The sequence below is a fragment of the Maylandia zebra genome, linkage group LG12 (genome assembly GCF_041146795.1).
Source record: "Maylandia zebra isolate NMK-2024a linkage group LG12, Mzebra_GT3a, whole genome shotgun sequence".
In the NCBI taxonomy this organism is placed as follows: domain Eukaryota; kingdom Metazoa; phylum Chordata; class Actinopteri; order Cichliformes; family Cichlidae; genus Maylandia; species Maylandia zebra.
In genome coordinates this window covers 36,701,786-36,723,239 of record NC_135178.1, presented here as the reverse complement: position 1 = coordinate 36,723,239, position 21,454 = coordinate 36,701,786, and the positions used below count along the sequence as shown (strand labels likewise).

The 21,454-nt window shown below is 43.9% G+C and overlaps 1 protein-coding gene across 5 annotated transcripts in view; it reads left to right on the top strand.

Annotated features, from left to right (window-relative positions):
- rusc2 (RUN and SH3 domain containing 2) overlaps positions 1-16,586 on the top strand; it is a 42,602-nt gene extending 26,016 nt beyond the window's left edge. For 2 of the 5 annotated variants that reach the window (XM_004555659.5, XM_004555657.5), the window contains exons 5-14: positions 5,219-5,902; positions 6,385-6,561; positions 6,717-6,890; positions 8,571-8,647; positions 9,585-9,759; positions 10,461-10,566; positions 12,239-12,285; positions 12,370-13,441; positions 13,675-13,845; positions 13,975-16,586. In XM_004555659.5, coding sequence (XP_004555716.3) covers positions 5,219-5,902; positions 6,385-6,561; positions 6,717-6,890; positions 8,571-8,647; positions 9,585-9,759; positions 10,461-10,566; positions 12,239-12,285; positions 12,370-13,441; positions 13,675-13,845; positions 13,975-14,182 — 2,891 coding nt within the window. In that variant the 3' untranslated portion in view covers positions 14,183-16,586. The remainder of the gene's footprint in view (positions 1-5,218; positions 5,903-6,384; positions 6,562-6,716; positions 6,891-8,570; positions 8,648-9,584; positions 9,760-10,460; positions 10,567-12,238; positions 12,286-12,369; positions 13,442-13,674; positions 13,846-13,974) is intronic. The other 3 variants (XM_004555658.5, XM_004555661.6, XM_023152555.3) reach the window with 3 other exon arrangements.
- The last annotated feature ends 4,868 nt before the right edge of the window (positions 16,587-21,454 follow it).

Genomic DNA, 21,454 nt, shown 5'->3' with positions numbered 1-21,454 from the left:
TGTGTGTGTGTGTGTGTGTGTGTGTGTGTGCGCGCATGTTTAGACATCTTTGTGAGGACAGAAAATTGGCATCTTACTATACTTGTGGAGAAGCAACAGTCACTTATGGGGTTTAAAGGCATTTTTGAGGCTTAAAGGTGTTGTCAGGGTTGTTATTAGGTTATGGTTGGGTTTAGGGTTATTGAGATTCTGAGGTGTGTGTGTGTGTGTGTGTGTGTGTGTGTGTGTGTGTGTGTGTGCGCTGCTTTAGATGGAATGAAGGGTTGAAGTGGGCCAAGCGTGCTCAGAATAACAAACAGGTGAGAGAGGAGAGATAGATGCAGTGAAACACCCGCCCCCCACAGAGCTCTGCATCAGCTTGCTGAGCTGTGTGTGTGTGTGTGTGTGTGTGTGGCTTGTATATTTGCATATCCGTGCATGTTTGTGCCATCCTTCCTAAAACAAGTGCTCGTAGATAGAAACCTCTGTGTCATCGCTCCCAATCAATTCTATTTCTGAAACTTCTAATGAAGTTTGTGTTTGAATGTGATGCCTTTCAGCTCCCTTTCATTTGGCTTAACAGATCAGTTATTCTCAGAAACCTCAACACAAACCTCCATCTGTAGCACTGGATTATTTTCCAGAATTGAGAGATGTGAGGAATCTGACGGAGGAGTTTCTACTGGTGTCAAGTGTTTTTTGGCTTGTTGAACTTGAAATGGTACCCACATCACCTTCTCAGCCAACCTTAGTCACTTATGACTAAGATGTCACTGTATTCCTGCACAATCCTGTTTTGCCTTTGTTTGTGCCTGAAAACAGATCAATTCTGCTTAATTTGGATGTATTTAGCACAGTATGCTGGTTGTTACAAGTACACGTGGAGTTTTAGGCGTAATTCTTGCAGACTAAATCAGGAATTAAAAAAAAAAGATGGATTTGGAATCAATGAAAGCACTCTGTACTGTACAATTAGGTGGACAGAAATCATTTGAAGTTGAAACATCTGCATCTGTGAATGAAAATAAAGGAGAGTAAAGCCGTTAACATATCGCATTATGGAAAAGTTTTCAGCCAACCCTCATTCCTGTATATTTTGCAGGGATAAAAAGAAACGGGTGCAGATATAAGATGCATGGAAATACAGCATCAAGACAAAAATAGAGTTTGTACAATTCTAACAAGCTTGAAAGTCAATATTTGGTATGACCACGTTTATTCTCTCTCGGGCAAGTTCAGGAGTAGCTCTCCAAGCTTCTTGAAGGACATTCGGAGCTCTTCTTTGGATGTCGGCTGTTTTTTGCTCTGCTCTCTGTCGTGACACGGCTTCAGTAATGTTGACGTCCGGTCCCAGTGTTCTGTTTTGTGGTTTTCTCTCCAGGTATGCTTTGACCTGCCCTTTGGGTCCGTACGACCTGTTGCCACTGGTTTTCAGTCCAGTTCTTACCGCAGCCTTTTCTTCCAGTTTGCCTTCCTTAAGAACGGCTTCTTGACAGCCATCCTTTCACTGAGACCATTTCTGATGAGGCTTCAGTGAACAGTAGCTGGATCGAGGCTCAAGGGCCAGATGCATCTCTCAGGTCCTGTTTCAGGTTTTTGCTGGATTTATTTCCTATTTCTTGAGGACATGATTTTCAGATGCTGTTCGTCTGCTGCGGATAGTTTCTTGTAAGCCTGCCACTTCTTCTTTTTTTGTCCTCTTCTTGTCCAGTTTCTTCAGATTGTGTAAAGACACGCCACACGCCAGTTTCTCAGAGCTAATAACTTTTTGGGAATCAGCTTGTTGGTGCAAAAATACTTCAGACTGTGTTAACTTTTCAATTTTTTTAGATTGAACTGAGAAATGTGGTCAAATGATGTGTGTTTGCAACAGGCTGTTAGTAACAAAGTGCTTAAAGGTTTTTCTTCTTTCAGCTCCTCCTTTTAGGGATCGCCACAACAGCTCATCCTACACCTAACGTCCTCTGCTGTCACACCAGCCCTCTGCAATAAAGTGACTAAATATACAATTACAACACTGGTTCAGGCTCGAATGATTCATAGATGAGCATTAAGTAGCTTAACAAACAAAAAATCTAAAGAGAAACTAACTGAAAATTAGAGAAATAGAAGTGGAATGTCCAAAGAAAACTACCTGCAGAAAACCCAGAGAGCTAATGCTCATTTTTAAAAGATCACGAGTGTCCTTGGAAGCAAAAAAAGTAAAATGAGGGATGGGCCAAGACTTTTGTACAGTACTGTACACTAAATGGATAGACTGTGCATTAGATAACTGTCTGTACTTGGTAATTTAATGTTAAAATAAAGATTATTGTCAAAGAGTAGCACAAATACAGTGTTGGACTGAGGTGGATGGATGGATTTAAGTAAAATCAGAAAGTTTTCAGCCACTAACTCTGACTCGTTAGGGTTTCAGGTACTTTTAAACTGTGCAAGATAACTTATTTCTATGAATTAAGTCACTAACCCATCAGTTTCTGTACATATAAGAACAGTGACCGTCGTCAGCTCAGTCTCAGCTGCTCGCTGTTTGTCTGCTTAGGTAAATACACAAACACATGCTTGGGATTCCTGTGGAATAAGACCAAGGAGGGTAAAGAGCACTGGGAGAGTGATATCCCAGGAAGCCCCAGCTGTCGCCTTTTATAGTTGTAGACCGGCTGGCGTACGGAGAGAAATCAGCCTCAAATGTGTCACAGATGTGTGTGATTTGTGGGTATTCACAAATATGTGCTCTGATCTACACACGTTTGAAGACGCGTTACAAAAACATATTTGGAAACCTTCAGTGATCAGTACCTGTAGTAATGATGCACAAACGTTTGAGGTTTGATTGTTAAATGATGAGCTTCCGTTTGTGCATGCGCAGTTTTGAGGCACTTTTCACACAGATTCACAAATGTATGCTGCATTCAAGTGCTAGTGGAAAACTGGGTCATCCGAACATCATTTGAGGAACATAAAAAAATCTTTTTAATTTGGACTTGTATGATCTTTTAATAATTACAAACAGACTTCTGCCTTCGGCTGAGTGTTTAACAAGGTTTCTTGGAATTAAAGAGAAATGCTCTCTGGGTTTCGTCCTGCTCTGCTGCGCCATAATACATGAAAACATACGGCGTGCTACAACCAGCCTGTGGGCCGCACTTCAACTACATTTTTACATTAGAGCATTCAACACCGGAAGATCATCTAACAGCTGATTTTTCTGTTACGTTACAGCTAAATCACAATAATGAATATTGTCTTTACTTGAGGGTATAATTAAAATAGTCCTTGTAGACTTTTATGCACAAAACGGAAAGGTTGTATTTCTTTCCTTCTACCTGCAGGAACAACCTAGAACACGTCACCTCACCAGATTTACTGAGTATAGATGAAAGTAGTGATTGAAACAGATTGTATTTCACGTCTTTAAGCCCTTCAGCTGGGAAGTGAAACCGAGGATTTATTGATAATTTAGAAGGCGAGGGGAAATTTGGTAAAGGATCATCCCAAAGAATAGAGGCACGTTCCTCCCTTAGTTTGTAACGTTGTGTCTATAAAGGCCGTGATAATTTAAGGCTGTAATGAAAGGCTGTGCAGAATCTCAGCACATATATTATTCATTAGACTTCACTTCAGTCAGCTGTGTTGTTTCACCGCAGTACAGTACAGGCTTCAGTAAAAGCCTCTGGGAGACAGCTTGCTCACTAATGATGCTAACATAAAGCAGAGAGCTGCAAAGGAAAAGCTTCGGCTGTCTAATGGATTCATCTGTGAAACAGGAGAAGAGCTGAAGAGAAAAACAGGCAGAGAGGAAGAAGAAGAATGAAGTTGGGAGAGGCCAGTTAGCGAGAAAAGAAATGAGTCCAATTAGAAGGATGACAGAGCAGATCCAGAGTCGGAGAATGAGGGCTTCTCTTCTCCATCCCAGTGGGAGCTGAGTCCTGCTGGGTGTGTATTCCTCTCACTCCGCCCTCCCTTCCCCCCGCTTTCCACAGCAGCTTGTTGTCGCCCTCTGTGGCTGAGAAACAGCTACTGCACTCGGGTCAGGTGGCACTGGTGGGCCGGCCGTTGGGCGACAAACAGCTTGCGCAACCCCGCTGACGTCACACGTCACTGTCTGTCACCCAGTGCGCTGGATCTAGGAGCACACACACAAACACACACACTGCAGACAAAGGCTTCTCCTCGCTGCTGTGTCTCCTGACTTTCCCAGGTTTAGTCTGCATGTGTGTGTTTGTCTTTGTGTGTCTGTGTGAGTGAGTGTGTGTGGGCATGTGGGCCTGTGAATAGCAGTGTGGTTCTCTGTGATAAGAGCGGTTGAGCTTTATGACCGGGCAGTTTTCTGCTGTGTGTTGTGGTTTCACTTCTAACCTTTCTGTTTGTGCAGTCTTGAGCTGCGATGACCTGCAGGTTCATGAGTTTCTACGCCGGCCTGTACTGATTTTATTTCATTTCTTTATTTATTTGTTTGAGTATCTGAGCTGTGAATATGTGTGGTGTTTGAGTCTTTATAAATGTATTGACTTTTAGCTTTAGCCTGTTGATTGGACAGTGTGAGGAATTTGGAGGAGTCTGTGATAATCCTATTTTATTTCCTAAATTATTAACCGAGAAATCAAATAATCAGCAAAAGGGAATCCACAGTGGAAATAAATATTTGCAACACACATTTGTACTGAGGTCAGCTTGTCTCAGCTTTCAGAGAAGAGGTCAAAGAGAATATAAATGGGAGTAAAAGATGCATTTGTGACATCTTGGTAAACACATTAAACACTTAGCTATGCAGCTGCAGCACTGACAGCTCATTATTGCAAATGCTTCACTTGTGGACGGGGTTAGGGTTCTGTTTCTGCATTTCAAATATGTCCCCTGAACGTCTCACATGCAGGGAGTTGACAGAGCTGCTGCTAGTTGTGATAATCTAAGAAGAAGAGCTTTTCGTCTGCCCCGAGGAAAGACAGTAGGCACAAAAACATGAAAAGCATTCCATCAAAATACCTCAAACTTGGCACCGCATTTACTCAACAATACAGCCGACAAATATGAAGCAGGCTGGATTAACGGTGAAGCGCGCACACCCACAGACACACATAGTGACACTCCTGGATATATTCAGTACATTAACAGTCCTCAGTTGCAGTTTTGAGTCAGGACTTTTTATATCTTTGTTTGTTGTTGCTGTCAGAGCAGGTTTGTACTGTTAAACTTGTGGCAAAGTAGAACTAAGCAGTTTGTGTTTGGGCTCTTCTAGGTGGTCTCTCCAGTTCTGCAGACAGCCGCTCAGCAGTGGTCCGCTACAGCAAGGACCAGCGGCCCACGACCCTTCCCATCCAGCCCTTTACCTTCCACCACCAGTTTGCAGCTAAAGCCCCCCAGCCCAAGCCCCTGGCGCCCCTGCTCACAGGCTACATCTCTAGCATGCAGGCCCGCTCCAGCTTGGGCTCAGGCTCTGGAGGTCCAGTCGGGGAGGACGGCGACGACGCAGCTGAGAAAGTCCACAGCTTCCAGGGTTCTCTCATCACAACGGCTCCTCCTCCTGGATCGGTTAGGCCCTCGCCTCTTGGGAGTTACTCCCCGGTCCGACTCCAGGGAGCACCCAGCTCCGGGACCTGCTCCACCTGCACCCCCAGCCCTAAGCCAACGCACAGCCTCTCCTGCCCCCTTTCAGCCGGCCTCGGCCCCCTGCAGACCCCGCCCACAATAAAACAGGCGGGGGCATCAGCGCCGTTACCCCCTACTCCTCCTCCTTCATCACTGGGGCTGAAGAGAGGGGCGGTGCCACCAATGCTGCCAGCAGTGCAGGGACACTGTTTCCGCCGTGGAGGGCTGCCTGGCTTACCAGCGCTTCACAGTGACACTCTGAGCCCACTGGGCTGCCTCGACTCTGCAAAGCACGAGGAGGGCAACAAAGGGCACGCAGCCAGGACACATAATGGTACGCCCATAAATAAATCTCACGTTTCCGTTAAAAACTATTCATTAAATCCCTGATGAGAAAATGCTGTTTTAAAATAGGTGAACAGTTTTTTTCACTGTTCACACTTTGCTTTGACTGAGGCCATCTTCCCCTCGTCGTCTCTCATGCCTTTACATTTTCCTTCTTTTAACTGTCAGCCCTTCGCTACAGAATCGCTCAGCAGGTTTTGTCCTGATGCAGTTGGTTTATAAAATCTGCATTGAATTAAAGTTCTGTTGACTTACTGTCAAAAAGAAGCTCCTGTAGATTCTTACTGTTCTCTTTTTCTCTTTCTTCTCTCCCTTCATGCATGACCTTAAACGTTTTCCTGTCCTCCCTTCACCTTTTCCACACGCCCATCTTCATCTGCTTTGTTCCTGCGTATCATTTCCATCTGTCTCATCAACAAACCCTAATCCGACCCCTTTATCGCAACCCTAACACCTCCCGTCCCACAACAGCGCACCACCTCTCGCCTCAGGCTCTCAAATGGAGGGAGTACCGCCGTCGAAACCCTCTGGGAGTGGAGAGGGTGTCGGGGTGCCATGCTTCTGCTGGATTGGGGCCGCGACCTGCCAGACGCAACGTTTTTGATTTCCCTTCGGTCCCCTCTGGCCACAAGCTGGGACGACTCAACGGTGCTCAAAAATCTCTTGGCACTGTTGAGACCTGCAAGAATATCAAATATTTAAACAATAGACTCAGATATTTTAAGTACTGGCAGTATTAGTAGGCTCATATAAGTGTGCTCCTTACCTCAATGCCTCTAATAGTGACTTGGTGTGTGTCTCAGCAGTGGGCCAATCAGCTAAGCTGCAGCAGAGCTACAGCGACTTCCTGTCCGACTACTTTTCCCTGACAGAGAAGCCGCCTGAGGAGTTCTGCCTCTCCCCGGACGCCTCCACCACCACCTCTTTGTGCTCGTCCTCGCAGTCTCACATCTCTGTTGACCTGACGCAGAAGAGAGGTGGGGGTTCTGTGTGTGTGTGCATGCCTATGTGTGTATTCCTATCTTTGTGGGGACCAAAACCCCAGTCCCCACAAATTTGAAGGAATTTTTCTGACTCCAAATGTGGTTTTAATGTTTAATTAGGTTATGGTTAGGTTTAGGGTTACTGCTTACCGTTCTCCACACACACCAACAAGCGGGTCTTTATTCTAAGAAATTGTGATGGTGTTGTTGTTGTGCCTCTGGGCTCACAGGCTGCAGGGATCTCCCAACATTTATAAATATTACTGTCTGTGAACGATACAGAATTAATCGATTTGTTAGGAGAGTTCACACTAAATTCAAGCTCCCTTAAGTCTTTCATACAAAAGTGCACTGTTCTCCTTTTTTGCTTTTCCTTGTCTGGTAACTGAATACGAGTGTGATTCAGGGATCTGACTGTTTTTCACACTAACAAAAGCTGCTGCTGGTCTAAGCGTTAATTAGTTACACTTAAAGAAGAGCTTAAAACCTCCAGAAACGGTGTACAAGCCAAAATACAAACACGAAACATCAGATTTCACCTCATGCACTACCTGTATTTGTATAGCACTTTACTAGTCCCTAAGGACCCCAAAGCACTTTACACATCCAGTCACACACTGGTGATGGCAGCTACATTGTAGCCACAGCCACCCTGGGGCGCACTGACAGAGGCGAGGCTGCCGGACACTGGCGCCACCGGGCCCTCTGACCACCACCAGTAGGCAACGGGTGAAGTGTCTTGCCCAAGGACACAACGACCGAGACTGTCCAAGCCAGGGCTCGAACCGGCAACCTTCCGATTACAAGGCGAACTCCCAACTCTTGAGCCACGATCGCCCTTTGCTTTTCTACAACACAACTCTTAGATAGTTATAAGGAGCAACATGTTTGCATTAACTTTGATTAAACACAAAGTACAATTTTCATGGATCTTTAAATACAAGGAAAAAATCCCATAAAAGTCCATTAGAAGGTAATTCAGACATTATTTGGCTCTTCAGTTAAAAAAGGCATCACTGTTCCTGTTTAGATGCTCAACTTTAGTCCTTCCTAATATGTAAAAGCAGGATGACACCTTCATTTTTTTTTTTTTTTTTTACTGACAACCTGTGAGCTGTAAAATCAAATCAAAAATCTGTGAACTGTAAAATCAAATCACCCTAAATGAAGTGGATCTCACAGAGTTATCCGAGGCCACAGCAGTGAGAGAGGAGATCATCCTCCTACCAGATAATGCAGGTTTACACAGCTGTAGAGAGCAGCGACATGAGTGCTGAGCAGACTGATTAAGCCCTTTCACCTTACTTTCATAAAAATCAATTTCACAGATGAACCAGGACACAAAGATTTGCTTTACCTTCAAAGTGAAGCTAAAAAGCTTTTTGCTCAGTAGGAGCTGAATTGCACTCTTTGTCAGCGTTTTGTGACTCATATCTTTCAACGTTTGTCTTGTTTTCAGACTGATGTGAGTCAAATCCCTAGAAGACAACTTTACTGCTGTAGCAAATCTAACAGTGCAGATTTGGAGCTCAGACTCATTATTATATTGGTACCTCACCTTCCTGCAGGGGTTTTGTAAAATAGCACACAGATGACTGCCATGTGACTGTTGCCACAGTAACACAGAAATAAAAAGATGGACTTACAGACGCTTTGCTCGGTTTGTCTCGTCAGCTCTGGTGAAAGCCGTGAACACTGCAGTGGATCTGATCGTGGCTCACTTCGGCACCAGCAGAGACCCCGATGTTAAGGTAAGCCTGGGGTTCACAGGTGAGGCAGCCACACACGATGGCACGAACTGCTCATTTGTGAATATGAACTCACACGCTGGTTCTACTGGCTGATCAAAGTTATACGTATAGAATTTGCACAAACACATCACAACTGCAATGAAGCGCAAAAGAACCAAAATGTGTGTTTTGTGGTGAATTACACCAGCTTCACCATCAGATGGCGCCACCTGACTGCTTGGTGAGAGTGAGCAAGCTGTTTGTGTACTTGTAGCAAATGTTATGTAATATTTATTTGTATTTTTATTCTGTATTTGTATATGGGACAAATACAGAATAAACACACGCTGCATCTAAAGCAGCGCTTGGTTCAGTAGCTTTAGATTCAGTGTCAGGGGGACAGAGCGTTCTGTCAGACTGTCACCCACGGTCGGGTAATCTTGTCTCAGAGCATCAATGACACAAACATCTATCGTTTATTGTTACAGTGGTAATATTATAATATAATTTCTGGCAAACACATGTGAGTTTATCAGTTGGTGAGGTGGACCACAGTGTCACGGTTCGGGGTCGGTGACCCAGTGTTTCTGTTCTGTGTTTCTTGCTGTCCAGTTTGTGATTCCTAGTTTTTAGGTTTTGGTTCCTGTGCCCCTCATGTTTGGTGTATGTTTAGTTCTGTCCTTGTGTTTATTATGTTCCCCAGTCAGTCATTTCTCATGTCACTCACTCCATGTTCCCTCTGTTCAGTATCAAGTCCGTGTCTCTGTACCTGTCGTGTGCTTCCTGTTTTATTTTGACAGTCCCTGTTCTGTCCCCATGTTTTCTCTGTACCTTTCCTGGTCCCACGTCTCATGTCTAGTCTCCCTGTCTCTATGTTCCCGCTATAACATGTCAGTTTTGTCGTAGCGTTAAGCTCGTATCTCTGAGTCTGTGACTGTACTTCTCTACAACCCGCCAGGCAAAGCTCGGGAACAGCTGGGTGAGTCCCAACGTGGGTCACCTCATCCTGAAGTATCTGTGTCCGGCTCTACGTGACGTGCTGCAGGACGGTCTGAAGGCCTACGTGCTGGACCTGATCATTGGACAGCGCCGCTGTCAGCCCTGGAGCCTCGTGGAGGCGTCCACACAGCTGGGTGAGAGCGCTGGGGTGGAGGGGACATACCGATACTTAACAATTAAAGTTGATTTTGCGGGAAGTTGGCATTAGTATTGATCCACCGCAGTGACTCGCTCACTGTAATGCTGACCCTGCGCTGACAAAGGCCTGACTAATTCTAAGAGGTGATGAAGCAGTGACATGTTGAACTAAACTGCAAGATTTTCACCATCAGTGTCGGAGCAGACAACTATGGTGCAGAAGGATGAAGTGAAGTAATAGAGTAGAATGGCACCTTTCAAAATAAAACTACAAAGTGCTTCACAAGACTAGAAAGGAAACAACAAGCAGTAAAACATTTAGAAAGATAAATGAAACATTAGAAGATTAAAAATCATGAACAAATAAAATATGAACTGCAAAGCAGATAAATAAAAACAAATATGATAAAAAATAAAAATGACTAATAGGAGGCATAGATTGTGTTTGTAACAAAACGAAACTTTGACCTTTGGCAGCGCTGACATGAGCAGGATTCAGGTGACTGCAGAGCAGCAGGGCACAAAGAAATGAGCTCCTTACCTCCATGTCAAACTTCACCTTCTAACCAGGGTCCCAAAATGCTTACTCGTTGTACTTTCCTCTCTATTTGGGGTGCATTCACAAACAGCTACATTCATTCTTTTGCAGATGTTGTTTAAGCTTAACATGTGTTTTCTGAAATGTGTGTCCTTTCAGGCCCGTCCACACGTGTTCTCCACAGCCTGCTCTCAAAGGTGAGCCAGTACTCGGAGCTCACGAGCCACAGCATGAGACTGAATGCTTTCATCTTCGGCCTGCTCAAGTGAGTCGTTTCATTTACTGCTGTTTTCATTCTCAGTTTACACTCTGAGCCTCGAGCTCACTCTGATTCGCTCTGACACGACAACAGCTTCTGTGTTTTTGGGTCTTAGTGACTGCAAAATAGTGACGTTTCTACTTTAGGTTTATTCTCGAGGTCATCATGGTGTGCTGAAGTGCATTGCATTTAAAAGCGTTACTGTTTATGTCCGATAACAGAGGTGATGGATGAAAGTCTCAGTCAGTTAAGAAAAACACAATCTGTGAATTCTTGAAGTCAAACAGATTAGAAACTATTGAAAACTCGTTCTGAGTATTTTAAACCCCACGTTGTTTGCATTCATGACTTCGTTCCATTTCTTTCTGGTACATTCCTGCATATCTTGGCACATTAGTGCCCCCTGTTGGTCAGTGCTTTGGTGTATTTGTGGCTATGTGTGTAACCTACAGTGAAATGTAATCAGATTTTTTTTTGAATGAAAAAAGTAATCATGTTGTGAGCTGTTATTTGTCTCTCGTAACCTTTTTGTTCTAAGTTTTGATTACCCGCTCTCTGAGGACATGTTTATAAGCTGAAGTGTATTCATGTGTGTTTTGAACTGGTGTTATTCCTTAAAGACGGCCTAATATTTGCCTAATCAGCACTAAATTATTATTCTTGAGGTACGTAAAGTAACGTTGAATACTTCACACTTCAGTTTACCTAATGCTGGCCTTCATCGTCAGGGGCAACCTCCCAGATTTCCTCTAATAGGCTTTGAACAGGTTTGAACAGTGGGTGGGCGGGGCTTCTGGGATATATGAACTGTGTGTTGGACATGAAAGTACAAAGGCAAGAGTTGAGTTCAAAGCTGGCCGTGTGAAGGCGGAAATGGACCAAAATGCAGACTCACAAAGGCAAGAATAAACTCAGAAGGCAGCTTCATTGCTGAACACCAGAAATACAAAAACTAACTAAACTGGGAATACGCATGAAACTAAACAGGTGGGAAGGCAGAACACTCGGCAGGGAACAAGACAGATCACGACGCTGGACAGACAGAAACAGAAGGCTTAAGTACACCAAGACTGTCAAAATAAAACAGGAAACACTAAGACGCAGACTAACTCCCAACATGACACGGGAACTGAGAGGAAAGCACACTTAGGGAAACAAAATGGATTCTGTAGATAACAGGAGGAGATAACGAGGGGGACGCAGAAACAGTTAACGGAGACGAGACAGAGCGAGAGGAGAGACATGACGGCCTGGGAAAAATAGATGGGGGGAGCGTGGAACGACACACAAGGAGGGGAACATGGGAACAGAAGAGGGAAACAAGACACAAGGGCTCACACAAACACACAAAAACAAAGACACACACAGAGGGACGCGGTAAACTAATTCTAATACAAAAGACACCAAAACACAAGAAAACTCAAAACACTGGTCAAAAGGACCCAGAACCATGACACTGAGCGTCTAAATCACTCGGGAGCTAAAGAATGACTTCCATACACTGACCCCATTATCATCAGTAGCAGAGAATAACAAAGAGCATGACGGGTCCCCTTTAAAACCATGTCAGAGCTGATTAAAAGACTCAGTTTTGGGTGTGATGACTGTTTAAATGTCTTCTGCAGGAGACTTTTACTCTGCTGCAGGTTTTAAATAAGTGACTGTTTGTCTGTTTTAGTCTGAAATCTTTGGAATTCTGGTTCAATCACCTCTACACGCATGAAGGTAAGACCATAGTGACTGAAACGACGGATTTCTTCTTGTGCATCTTGTTGTGACGCCTCCTTACCTCTCTTATCTTTTATTCAGATATTATTGCCGCATACTACAGCCCTTGGGGTTTCCTTCCCCTGTCACAGGGGCCGTGTCAGCCCCTCTTTGAGGAGCTCCTCCTCCTGCTGCAGCCTCTCTCACTGCTCCCCTTTGACCTGGACCTGCTGTTTGAACCACATCTCCTCCAAAAGGGACAAGAGCAGCTTCGTCGCAAAGAGCAGCTCTGCTCTGCAGGCCAGAGCGTCGACCAGTCGAAGTGCTCCACCTTCCAGCTCATGAGGGGGTGGAGCAACACTGTCAGTGAAATGGTCAAAGACTCAAGCGCAGAGGTGAAGAAAGAGAAGGCGGGGCTCAGGCGAGAGGGAACATGGCCAAGGATGGAGGGAGTTGGATCGAGAAGAGAGGCAGCAGCGGGGAAATCGATGCTGAGGAAAGAGAGCGTTACAGCTCAGAGCATGACAGCTGGGCCTGATTGCAGAGGGACAGTGAAGGAAGTAGGGTTTGCACATTTATGGAAGGAGAGGGGGGTCCAAGGGCAGAGGGTGAAAGGTGTAGGACAGGAGAGCCATGGAGAATATGAAGATAAAAAGAAGAAGGACAAGAGGAAGGAAAAAGACAGATTTCCTGCAGATGAAGGGCGTCAGCGGCAAGACAGGCAGGCCGGCTGGTGGTACCAGCTCATGCAGTCCTCCCAGGTCTACATCGACCAATCCACAGAGGGGACAAAGTTTGTTAAGACCGAGAAGAGGAAGAAGTCATCGGAGAGACGACAGGGCCAAATCCCACCCACAAGAGAGGGAGTGGTGGAGGGAGCGGAGGCCTCTCAGGAAGGTGAGGGCAGGAAGAGCAGCAGCAGTAGCTTGAGCGGGGACTCATCTGGATCCAGGGGGCGGCCTTCGTGGATGGGTAGCCCCCCAGAGTCTGTCCTCAACCAGGAGAATCACACCAACCCTCTGGAGGTCACGGTGACTGGGAGCCACGGCGGAGCCCAGGATGAGAGCCCCTCACAGGGACAGAGTCTGCGCTGGAGCAGGCTCTTTGGCTCTAGTGTCGGTTCTCCCTCGAAAGCAGAAGGAGGTGAACAGAAGCCAAAAACCCAAAAGACCAGGTGAGAAAATGTTCATGACTGAAACCACCAAAATATCATTTGTATATCTTAATCTGAAACGAACAGAACGATCACCTTCTTCCTGAGGAACATTTTCCAGTTCTTTACAAATTTAGTGGGTTTATATATATTTTTGCTTCACTGGATGCCGTTGATGTCGTGCTGCAAATGACGAAAGACTGACCTGGACTAACATCGGCCTTTTGTTTTCACGTTGTGTTTGTGTTTCTTAGACCTCCATCTGGCTGGCTCGGCTTGGATCGGTCTGTTCTCGACCTTGTAGCTTTGACCATTGGAGCAGGCCCCGGAAAAAAGGCGGAGCTTCCTGCCACACCAACTCGCACCCAAAGTACAGCTCCACCAGCGTCGACGTACCCAGCTGAGGCCAAACTACAGTCCAGCTGGTAGGAACTGCCTGCAGTGTTATCGTAGTGTTACTTGGAAGTGATGCCAAGCATTCCTCCCTCAAAAAATGTTTCCGAATACTTTTCGATCACTCATCCTCACCTTCTGCCTCCATGTTGATTTCTCAGCGAAGTACGAGCACTGTGCCACCACATCGCCACCGAGCCCGGACAGCTGAGCTTCAACAAGGGCGACATCCTGCGCGTTCTGAGCAAGGCTGACCCCGATTGGCTGCTCTGTTCCCTGGGCTCCACCCGGGGCTTGGTTCCAATTGTCTACGTCACCCTCAACAGCATGGAGGACAGCCAGGATGCCCCTGGTTTCGGGCAATGCTGAGCAAGAGAAAACTGTCCGAAAGGTGAAGCCAAACAGACATGGAGGGTATCCCTCCCGCACACGGACCTCACACAAAAACCCGTTTTCATCTGTAATTTAAAGGGAAAAAAAGACAAATCATTGTAGTAAAGCTGGAGAGGATGCAGACATGACTGCGAGGGCAAGCATGCAGGCTCAACCACAAACAGACATCTGCTTCAAGGGTACACCCAGACACGTATGCATGCATACATCCAAAAAACAAAAAAGCACCCCACAAAGATCACAAACAAACCCAAAGACTCTCAAGCGCTTCTTTCTCTGCCTCTCCTTCTAGCTTAGCAATGTGCAGGTCCAGTCTATTTATCATCCAGCTCTAATTTCAAAAAAATAGGCAGATCTCTCGTGCTCCACACCTGGCTGCACTGTGCTGTACAGCTGTGCCACACGTTGAACTCGCCGCTCAAACGATCGCCCTCGGTGCCGGCGCAGGTTAGTTTGACGTCCTCTTGTAAACTTAGTGCTAATATGATCTTTGCATTCGTGTAGAAACGAGTGAGTCTTTGCTTTTTGGTAAGATTGATATGAATGTAAGAGCTTTTGGATAAATGTTCTGTGATTCAGCATATTTTTATTATTCTAATGAGACGGTGGAGATCTGCACACGAGCTCGTGACAGCAGCTGTTCAGACATTCAAAGTGAAAAGAGAGCAGAAGGAGAATCAGCTTTTTCTTTTTATCCTCCGTTTTGTTTGATCTGCCTTCGTTTAAGCGTGACTGTTGGATGGATAGACAGTCAAAGTAATCCTCCTTTCCTCACAGCTGGGATAAAACCATGGTTGACACCGACGACTTGCATGAAATCTCTCGAAATCTTTTGCTTTTCCTTACCGTCCTATTTCCCCCTCTCCTCACTCTCACATCTAAGAAGACTTGACAACCTGTGAGGATGGCAGGACTGAGCTGGTGGTAACACGGCCCGATTTATTGGTACATACTGTAAATGCATTAGTGACTTAAACGTCTGATAAATTCTATTTATTTAATAAGTTGAGGGAAGCACCTAAATGGATGCTTACAGAAAACATGGATGTCAAATGAAAGCAAAGCATAGCTGTGCAGGTGTCTTTGGAAAAGGGGATGATGGGATTTACTCCAGCATGGAAGTTTATTCTGGTTCAAAGTGCAAAGATCTCATTCATGCCTTAAAGCACAAGTGTCGAACTCCAGGCCTCGAGGGCCGGTGTCCTGCAGGGTTTAGATCTCACCCTGGGTCAAGTCGAGTTCATTACCAGGCCTCTGGAGCCATTTAAATCAGCTGTGTTGGATCAAGGACACATCTAAGACCTGCAGGCCCTCGAGGCCTGGAGTTCTACACTTGTGCATTAAAGAGTGCAGGTGGGGGGGGCACCTGTCCAGCTATTTGTCCTGATGGTGTATTTTGTACATGCTCTGACGCGTCTAATGCGACGCGTCCTCCAGATTTATGTCTGCACACGTTCACGTGAAAGAAAAGGAGATCTGTGGTGATATTTTTGATGTTTAAAGGGAAACCCCGACACATTGTTTGTGATGGAGGCTCTGGGGGGGTCCTGTTCAGGTGCAAAATGTGGCCTTAGGCTCAAAATGAGTTGATGGAGAACTAAAATTCCGACTGTATACTTTAAACGTATACAGAAGGCCAGTCTGGAAAATTATAAACAGGTCAAATTAATGTACATATATTAAATAAATGAATGCTTGTGTATTTTTTGAAAATCTCACATAGGATATAATTTCACCATTTCAGTTTTCCGTTGCTGTATAGTTTTTATTTTTATGTAAGACTTTTAACATCTAATTTCAGCGAGATGATTAACATTTCATCCAAATGTAAATATATTTAAAACCCTCCTGAATTCATTTCTGCTGTAGAGCTGTACGTACAAATGTTATTAAAGGTTTCTCAGTGCATTTTATGTTGACTACAGAAAGCGAGCATAAGCTTTAGTCTCACTGCTAACCAACCTGCTGACTGTAAGTTGCCCGTCACGTTGGAGGAAGGTTTGCTGTTCGTTGCCATCCTGCTCAGAGCTCACCGGGGACCGACAGAAATAAACACACAGTAATTAAAACAGAGACGGGCGAGGGAGGCCCAGGGCGCCAGAGGCAAAGAGAGACTTCTTTTTAGAATTAAGCATTTAGATATCTGGGATGTTGTGCATTAAAATACTTGTAGGAGTGACATAAGAGAGAAGGAAAGAAAGGAGTGATCTTTGTTTCTCTCGTCTGTTTTCTCCCTGCATTCTCTCTCCCGGCTGCCTGTAAATACCTTCAGCATCAGTGACACTGCTCTTCTCTCTGTGTCCAGACTATATGATGTGTACGTATGACATTATCAAACTACTATGGATGTTAAATAACAAAGTGCTCATGTGATCACAAACTCGTGTGGCTCCAGTGTCTTTTTCCCCCTCACACGTCACCTTTGAAGGGATTTTTCTACCCGAGAACACTCTGGATTTATGGGCAGCATCCAGCTTACGACTCGGTTCACTGCGTGCTTATTAAATACCTGCTTCATTTATCAGTGAGGCTCTGCGCTGCCCCAGTGATGGGCATGCTGAGTAAGTGTTCCCATCTTAAATTTTACTGGAAAAGCATAAAACTAAGTGGCTGCAACCAGAGATGTGTCAGGCAGTTGTATTATTATTATTATTACTACTGAGGGTGCAAGTTGTGCTTTCTGCTTTAATGCTATGCCAACGCGTTCAGCTGCTTATGATTTATGAGTGGTTAAGTTTTCACAGGACTCCATGCAAACTAAATACAGCTTTACCGCTTCCATAGGACGACGTAAGTAACAGCCAGGTACTGCTAATCAAGCCTACTTGATAAACTAGGAATCAGTAAGTTTAAGCACCTGTGTAAAAGCAGATGTTTGGGCATTTTACAGCAGGTAAAATAAGCATTGAACACATCACCAAATTTCCAAGTAAATCTATTTCTAAAGGTGCTATTGACATGAAATTGTCCATAAATTCTCAATGATCCCAAACACAGCAGCAAATCTACAACAGAATGGGTGAAAAAGAAAAGAATCAAGGTGCTGCATGGGTCCGATCACAGTTCAGACCTCAACCTTATTTAATACTGTGCATAAACAAATGTCCACAAACCTGAATGAACTGTAGCGATGAATTCCTCCACAATGCTGCGAGAGACTCGTGAAGTCACACAAAAGACTGAATCATCTTCTGTAGTGTTTTCTTGTGTGGTGGATGTTTTGGTTTTTTTGTTTTGTTTTTAGGAGTCTGCACAGAGCTCTGTGAATTTCTCCATGATTATATATAAAACACAAGTCTGTTTTTTTTTATTATTATTATTATTATTATTCTGTCTCATTAAACACCAGTTGAGTTTTCCAGTTCCAGTGGTGTTCCAGTTACACAGGTTAATTGTCTGCAGATCTGAAGTAGATTTAAAAAAGAAATCCTTCCCATTACGCCCTCAATATTATTATCATTCCACGTGTAGCACATGTTGCCACCAGAGGGCGATATTGTCTTTTTGTCTGAGCCACCTGTGCATGAACTAATGTGCTGCACACTGAAGATGTATTTGAGAGGCAAACATATCAAATCATTTTTCTACTTCTATAAGTTGTCCTCTCTTTAAGGAGCTGTGTCTCCACACATGCCCTTCTGTACTGATGTCAAGCTACACAAGTTGAACTTTGGTTGTAGTTAAGAATATACCTGTTTAATCTAACCGTACTGCTAAAGCTCATTGAACCAGCCTGATCCATGAGTGGATTTAATATTATTCTAAAGTCTTTGAAGCAAAACATACTTCAGAAGTGTTAATTTGCAAAACAATTTTGCATAAAATGTAGAAACAACATTTGAAACAAGGAAATGAGAAAAAAAAATTGACATAAAATTAAGATTTCATTGAAGGGTAGTGTCATATATCCTCAAACAGCAACAACACTGATAATTCAGTGTATATAACACTTAATGTGTTTAGGATTGCGGGGGGTTAAATACCTGTATACTTAGGAGACATTTATATTGGGGCAATTAAGGACAGCTCTTGGTTGAAGAGGTAAAGCTTACAGTGATGTCAGTCAACAGCTCATCAAAGCCAGGGTGGGTAATTTAACACCAGCTAAGAGCTGAGCATCTGTCTGCCATCAGGGAGGTTTGCCAGCGGTGCTGACAGATATGCTAGTGAAAGCCGTGCATCATCATGTGTAACTTAATCTGATGATTCACCTGGTTTCAAAGCACAGAGCATGTTAGACTTCAACATACACTAAATAGTCGATAACATATAACCCCTGGTGATATAAAATGTCACTCTGCAAAATGAATCTTTCCCCAGTTTGTTGTGGAAGAGCGTCACAGATATGCACTGAGCTCTGAGTTCAGCTCCAGCACACAGGTGGGTATTTTCCACAGTCACTGATGAGAATATTCTGTTTATCAGTGCTGCTGTCTTTCAAATGTTTGACCTGACAAAGTAAAAATTATATTAATATGTGCAACATTTTACAGACTCTGTAATGCTACAAAAGCTACACATGTTGTATATGATATGAATGACCACATGCTTTAATTAGCTAGAAACAAATCCTCAAGTGCCCTCGGTCATACATCTGTGCAGTTATAGAGCAGTAAGATCACGACTCTCCCAAACTGATACCAGGCGTTTCTAATATCCTCTGAAGAGCTACAGTTCTTTTACCTTTTTACTGAACCATGTTCCAATTATAGTTCTATAATGGACATGGACATAATGTGTAGACTCTCAGGTTTCATTCGAGGGTATCCACACTCGGACTGGATGAAGGGTTTAGGAGCATCGGCTCCTTAGTGTGCACTGTTAAGGTTCAAAATATTGGGGATGGAGACAAGAGAAAAAACCACAATAACAACACTGGTCCGGCCGGGTTGAGTCAAACGATGATTTTAATGAACACACGCGTGGGAGATGGACACTGATGCAGACAGCCTCAAAATCTCAAAATGGTGGAGCATTGCTCAAACTTTTATAGCCTCTGGTGCCTCCACCTTATCATACAAAGCCTAAACATTCACATGCTTTCTCTCACACAGCGCCTAAGCTACGACCTTGGCTCCCTGTTTATCTGCTCCTGCTGAAATGGGGCAGAAAACTCCAGCACACTCTGTTCTCTTCTACTCAGGCAAATTAGATTTCTTATAACTCAGCAGTATAATGCATCATAAAACAATATCATTCATTCACAACAAGTCAGCAGTTTAATGTAATGCAAATCAGTTTAACTAATGCAATAGTTATCAGCTTCTTCTAATTCAGGAGAATAATGCCAACTAAAACTACATAATTCACAATCTTTAATTAGGGGTATAACATGGCATAAAATAATATTATAATCTAACAGCACCACCCTCTTTTGAAAGGGAACAGAAGTCATTGGACAATTGACTCAAAGGCTATTTCATGTGCAGGTGTGGGCGATTCCTTCGCTATGTCATTATCAGTTAAATAAATAAAAGGCCTGGAGTTGATTTGAGGTGTGGTGCTTGCTTTGGCAGATTTTGCTGTGAACTGACAACATGTGTTGAAACAAGCCGTCCCAAGCTGTGAAAATAGATTAAAAACAGCCCAGAAATTGCTACAATATTGGGAGTGGTAAAATGGTACATCCTGAGAAAGGAAGACGGCACTGGTGAACTCAGCAATGCAAGGAGACTTGAACATCCAAGAAAATAACAGTGGTGCATGAGCACAGAATCATTTCCATGGTGAAGACAAACCCTTTACAACAGCCAACCGAGTGAATAACACTCTCCAGGAGGTCAGCGTACTGATATCCAACTACACCTAAAGAGAAGATGGCATGAAAGTAAAGGGTACAGAGGGCTCACTGCAAGGTTAAGCCACTCATAAGCTTCAAGAATAGCAATGCTAGACTGGACTTTGCTGAAAAAAGAGCTAAAAAAGCCAGCAAAGTTGTGGAAAAACATTCTTTGGACAGATGTTAAAGAGATTTACTTCTACCAGAGTGATGCGTGGAACAGCTCATGATCCAAAGCAATCCACATTGATGATGTGACACAGGACAAAAGCAGCTGAATGAACTCTGAGGTGTTCAGAGGCTTACTCTCTGCGCAAATCCAGCTAAATGCAGTCAAATTGATTGGGTGGTTTTTCTAATCCAGATGGACAATGACCATCCAAACATACAGGAGTTTATCAAAGCGAAGAAGTGGAATATTCTTAAATGGACAAGTCACCTGATCATGAGCATGCATTTTACTTGTTAAACACTAAACTTCAGACAGAAAGGCCCACAACAAACAGCAACTGGAAGCTGCTGCAGTAAAGTTGTGGTATCACAATAAAAAGCAGGAAACCCAGCATCTCTGTCTCTGTCCAAATACTTATGGACCTAACTGTATTTCTTATCACAATACTGAAAAGTTCCAGTCAAGGGTCCGGTCTCAAAACCTGAAATAACTCACAAAGACAGAAGTTAAACACATTTCCAGCGCTCAAATGCAAAGTTAGAAGTACATGCATCAGTGCACAACGTGTCGTGTCTGCTTACATTTAAATGCACAGCTTTTTTTTCCTGGAAATGTTTTTGTTAATATTGGTGCAAGTTTTTCAGGCTAATAACGGCTCAGCTGAAACTGCAAATCAACTGAAATCAGCTCACGGTCAGGCAGCTTGCCCTGGACACATTACTCACATTTGTGATCAGATATTGCCAATTTGTGTATTTTGCAAGAATCACTTCTTTGTGCTATTAATATTTCTGTGAGCCACTCTTGCAGACACACTGACTGCTGTGTGCTGACACACGGTGAGTGCCTCTTATTTGTGTCACAGTTCCTCTTTAATGGTTTAACCGCAAAGACGTAGATTAGATTCCCCTGAAAAGATGCCTTTTCCTCAGAAAAATGACCGCGCTTCCATTTCTTCTTCTCCATTTATTTATTCTTTTGCATATAGGTATGTCCTAACTCAGAGCAGCCTGAGCCATTGTGATATATGTGGCTACACGCCTATACCTAATGTAATGAAAGAAGAGAGGGATTTTCCTTCTTGGGAGTGTCTTTGCACTATAATGACAGTCATGGCACAAGGATCTGTTGGGAAATAAATGAAGGAGTTGTAAGAGAAATGTTGGCGCATTGACTGTAGATGACGGATGATCTGATATCCTCGTGTTGGTGTTGTTCCCACATCATCATAATCAATCCGTAGAGGACAGCCTAGTGTGAAATCTAATGCTCTATATTTCCTGAATGTGTGGTGGAG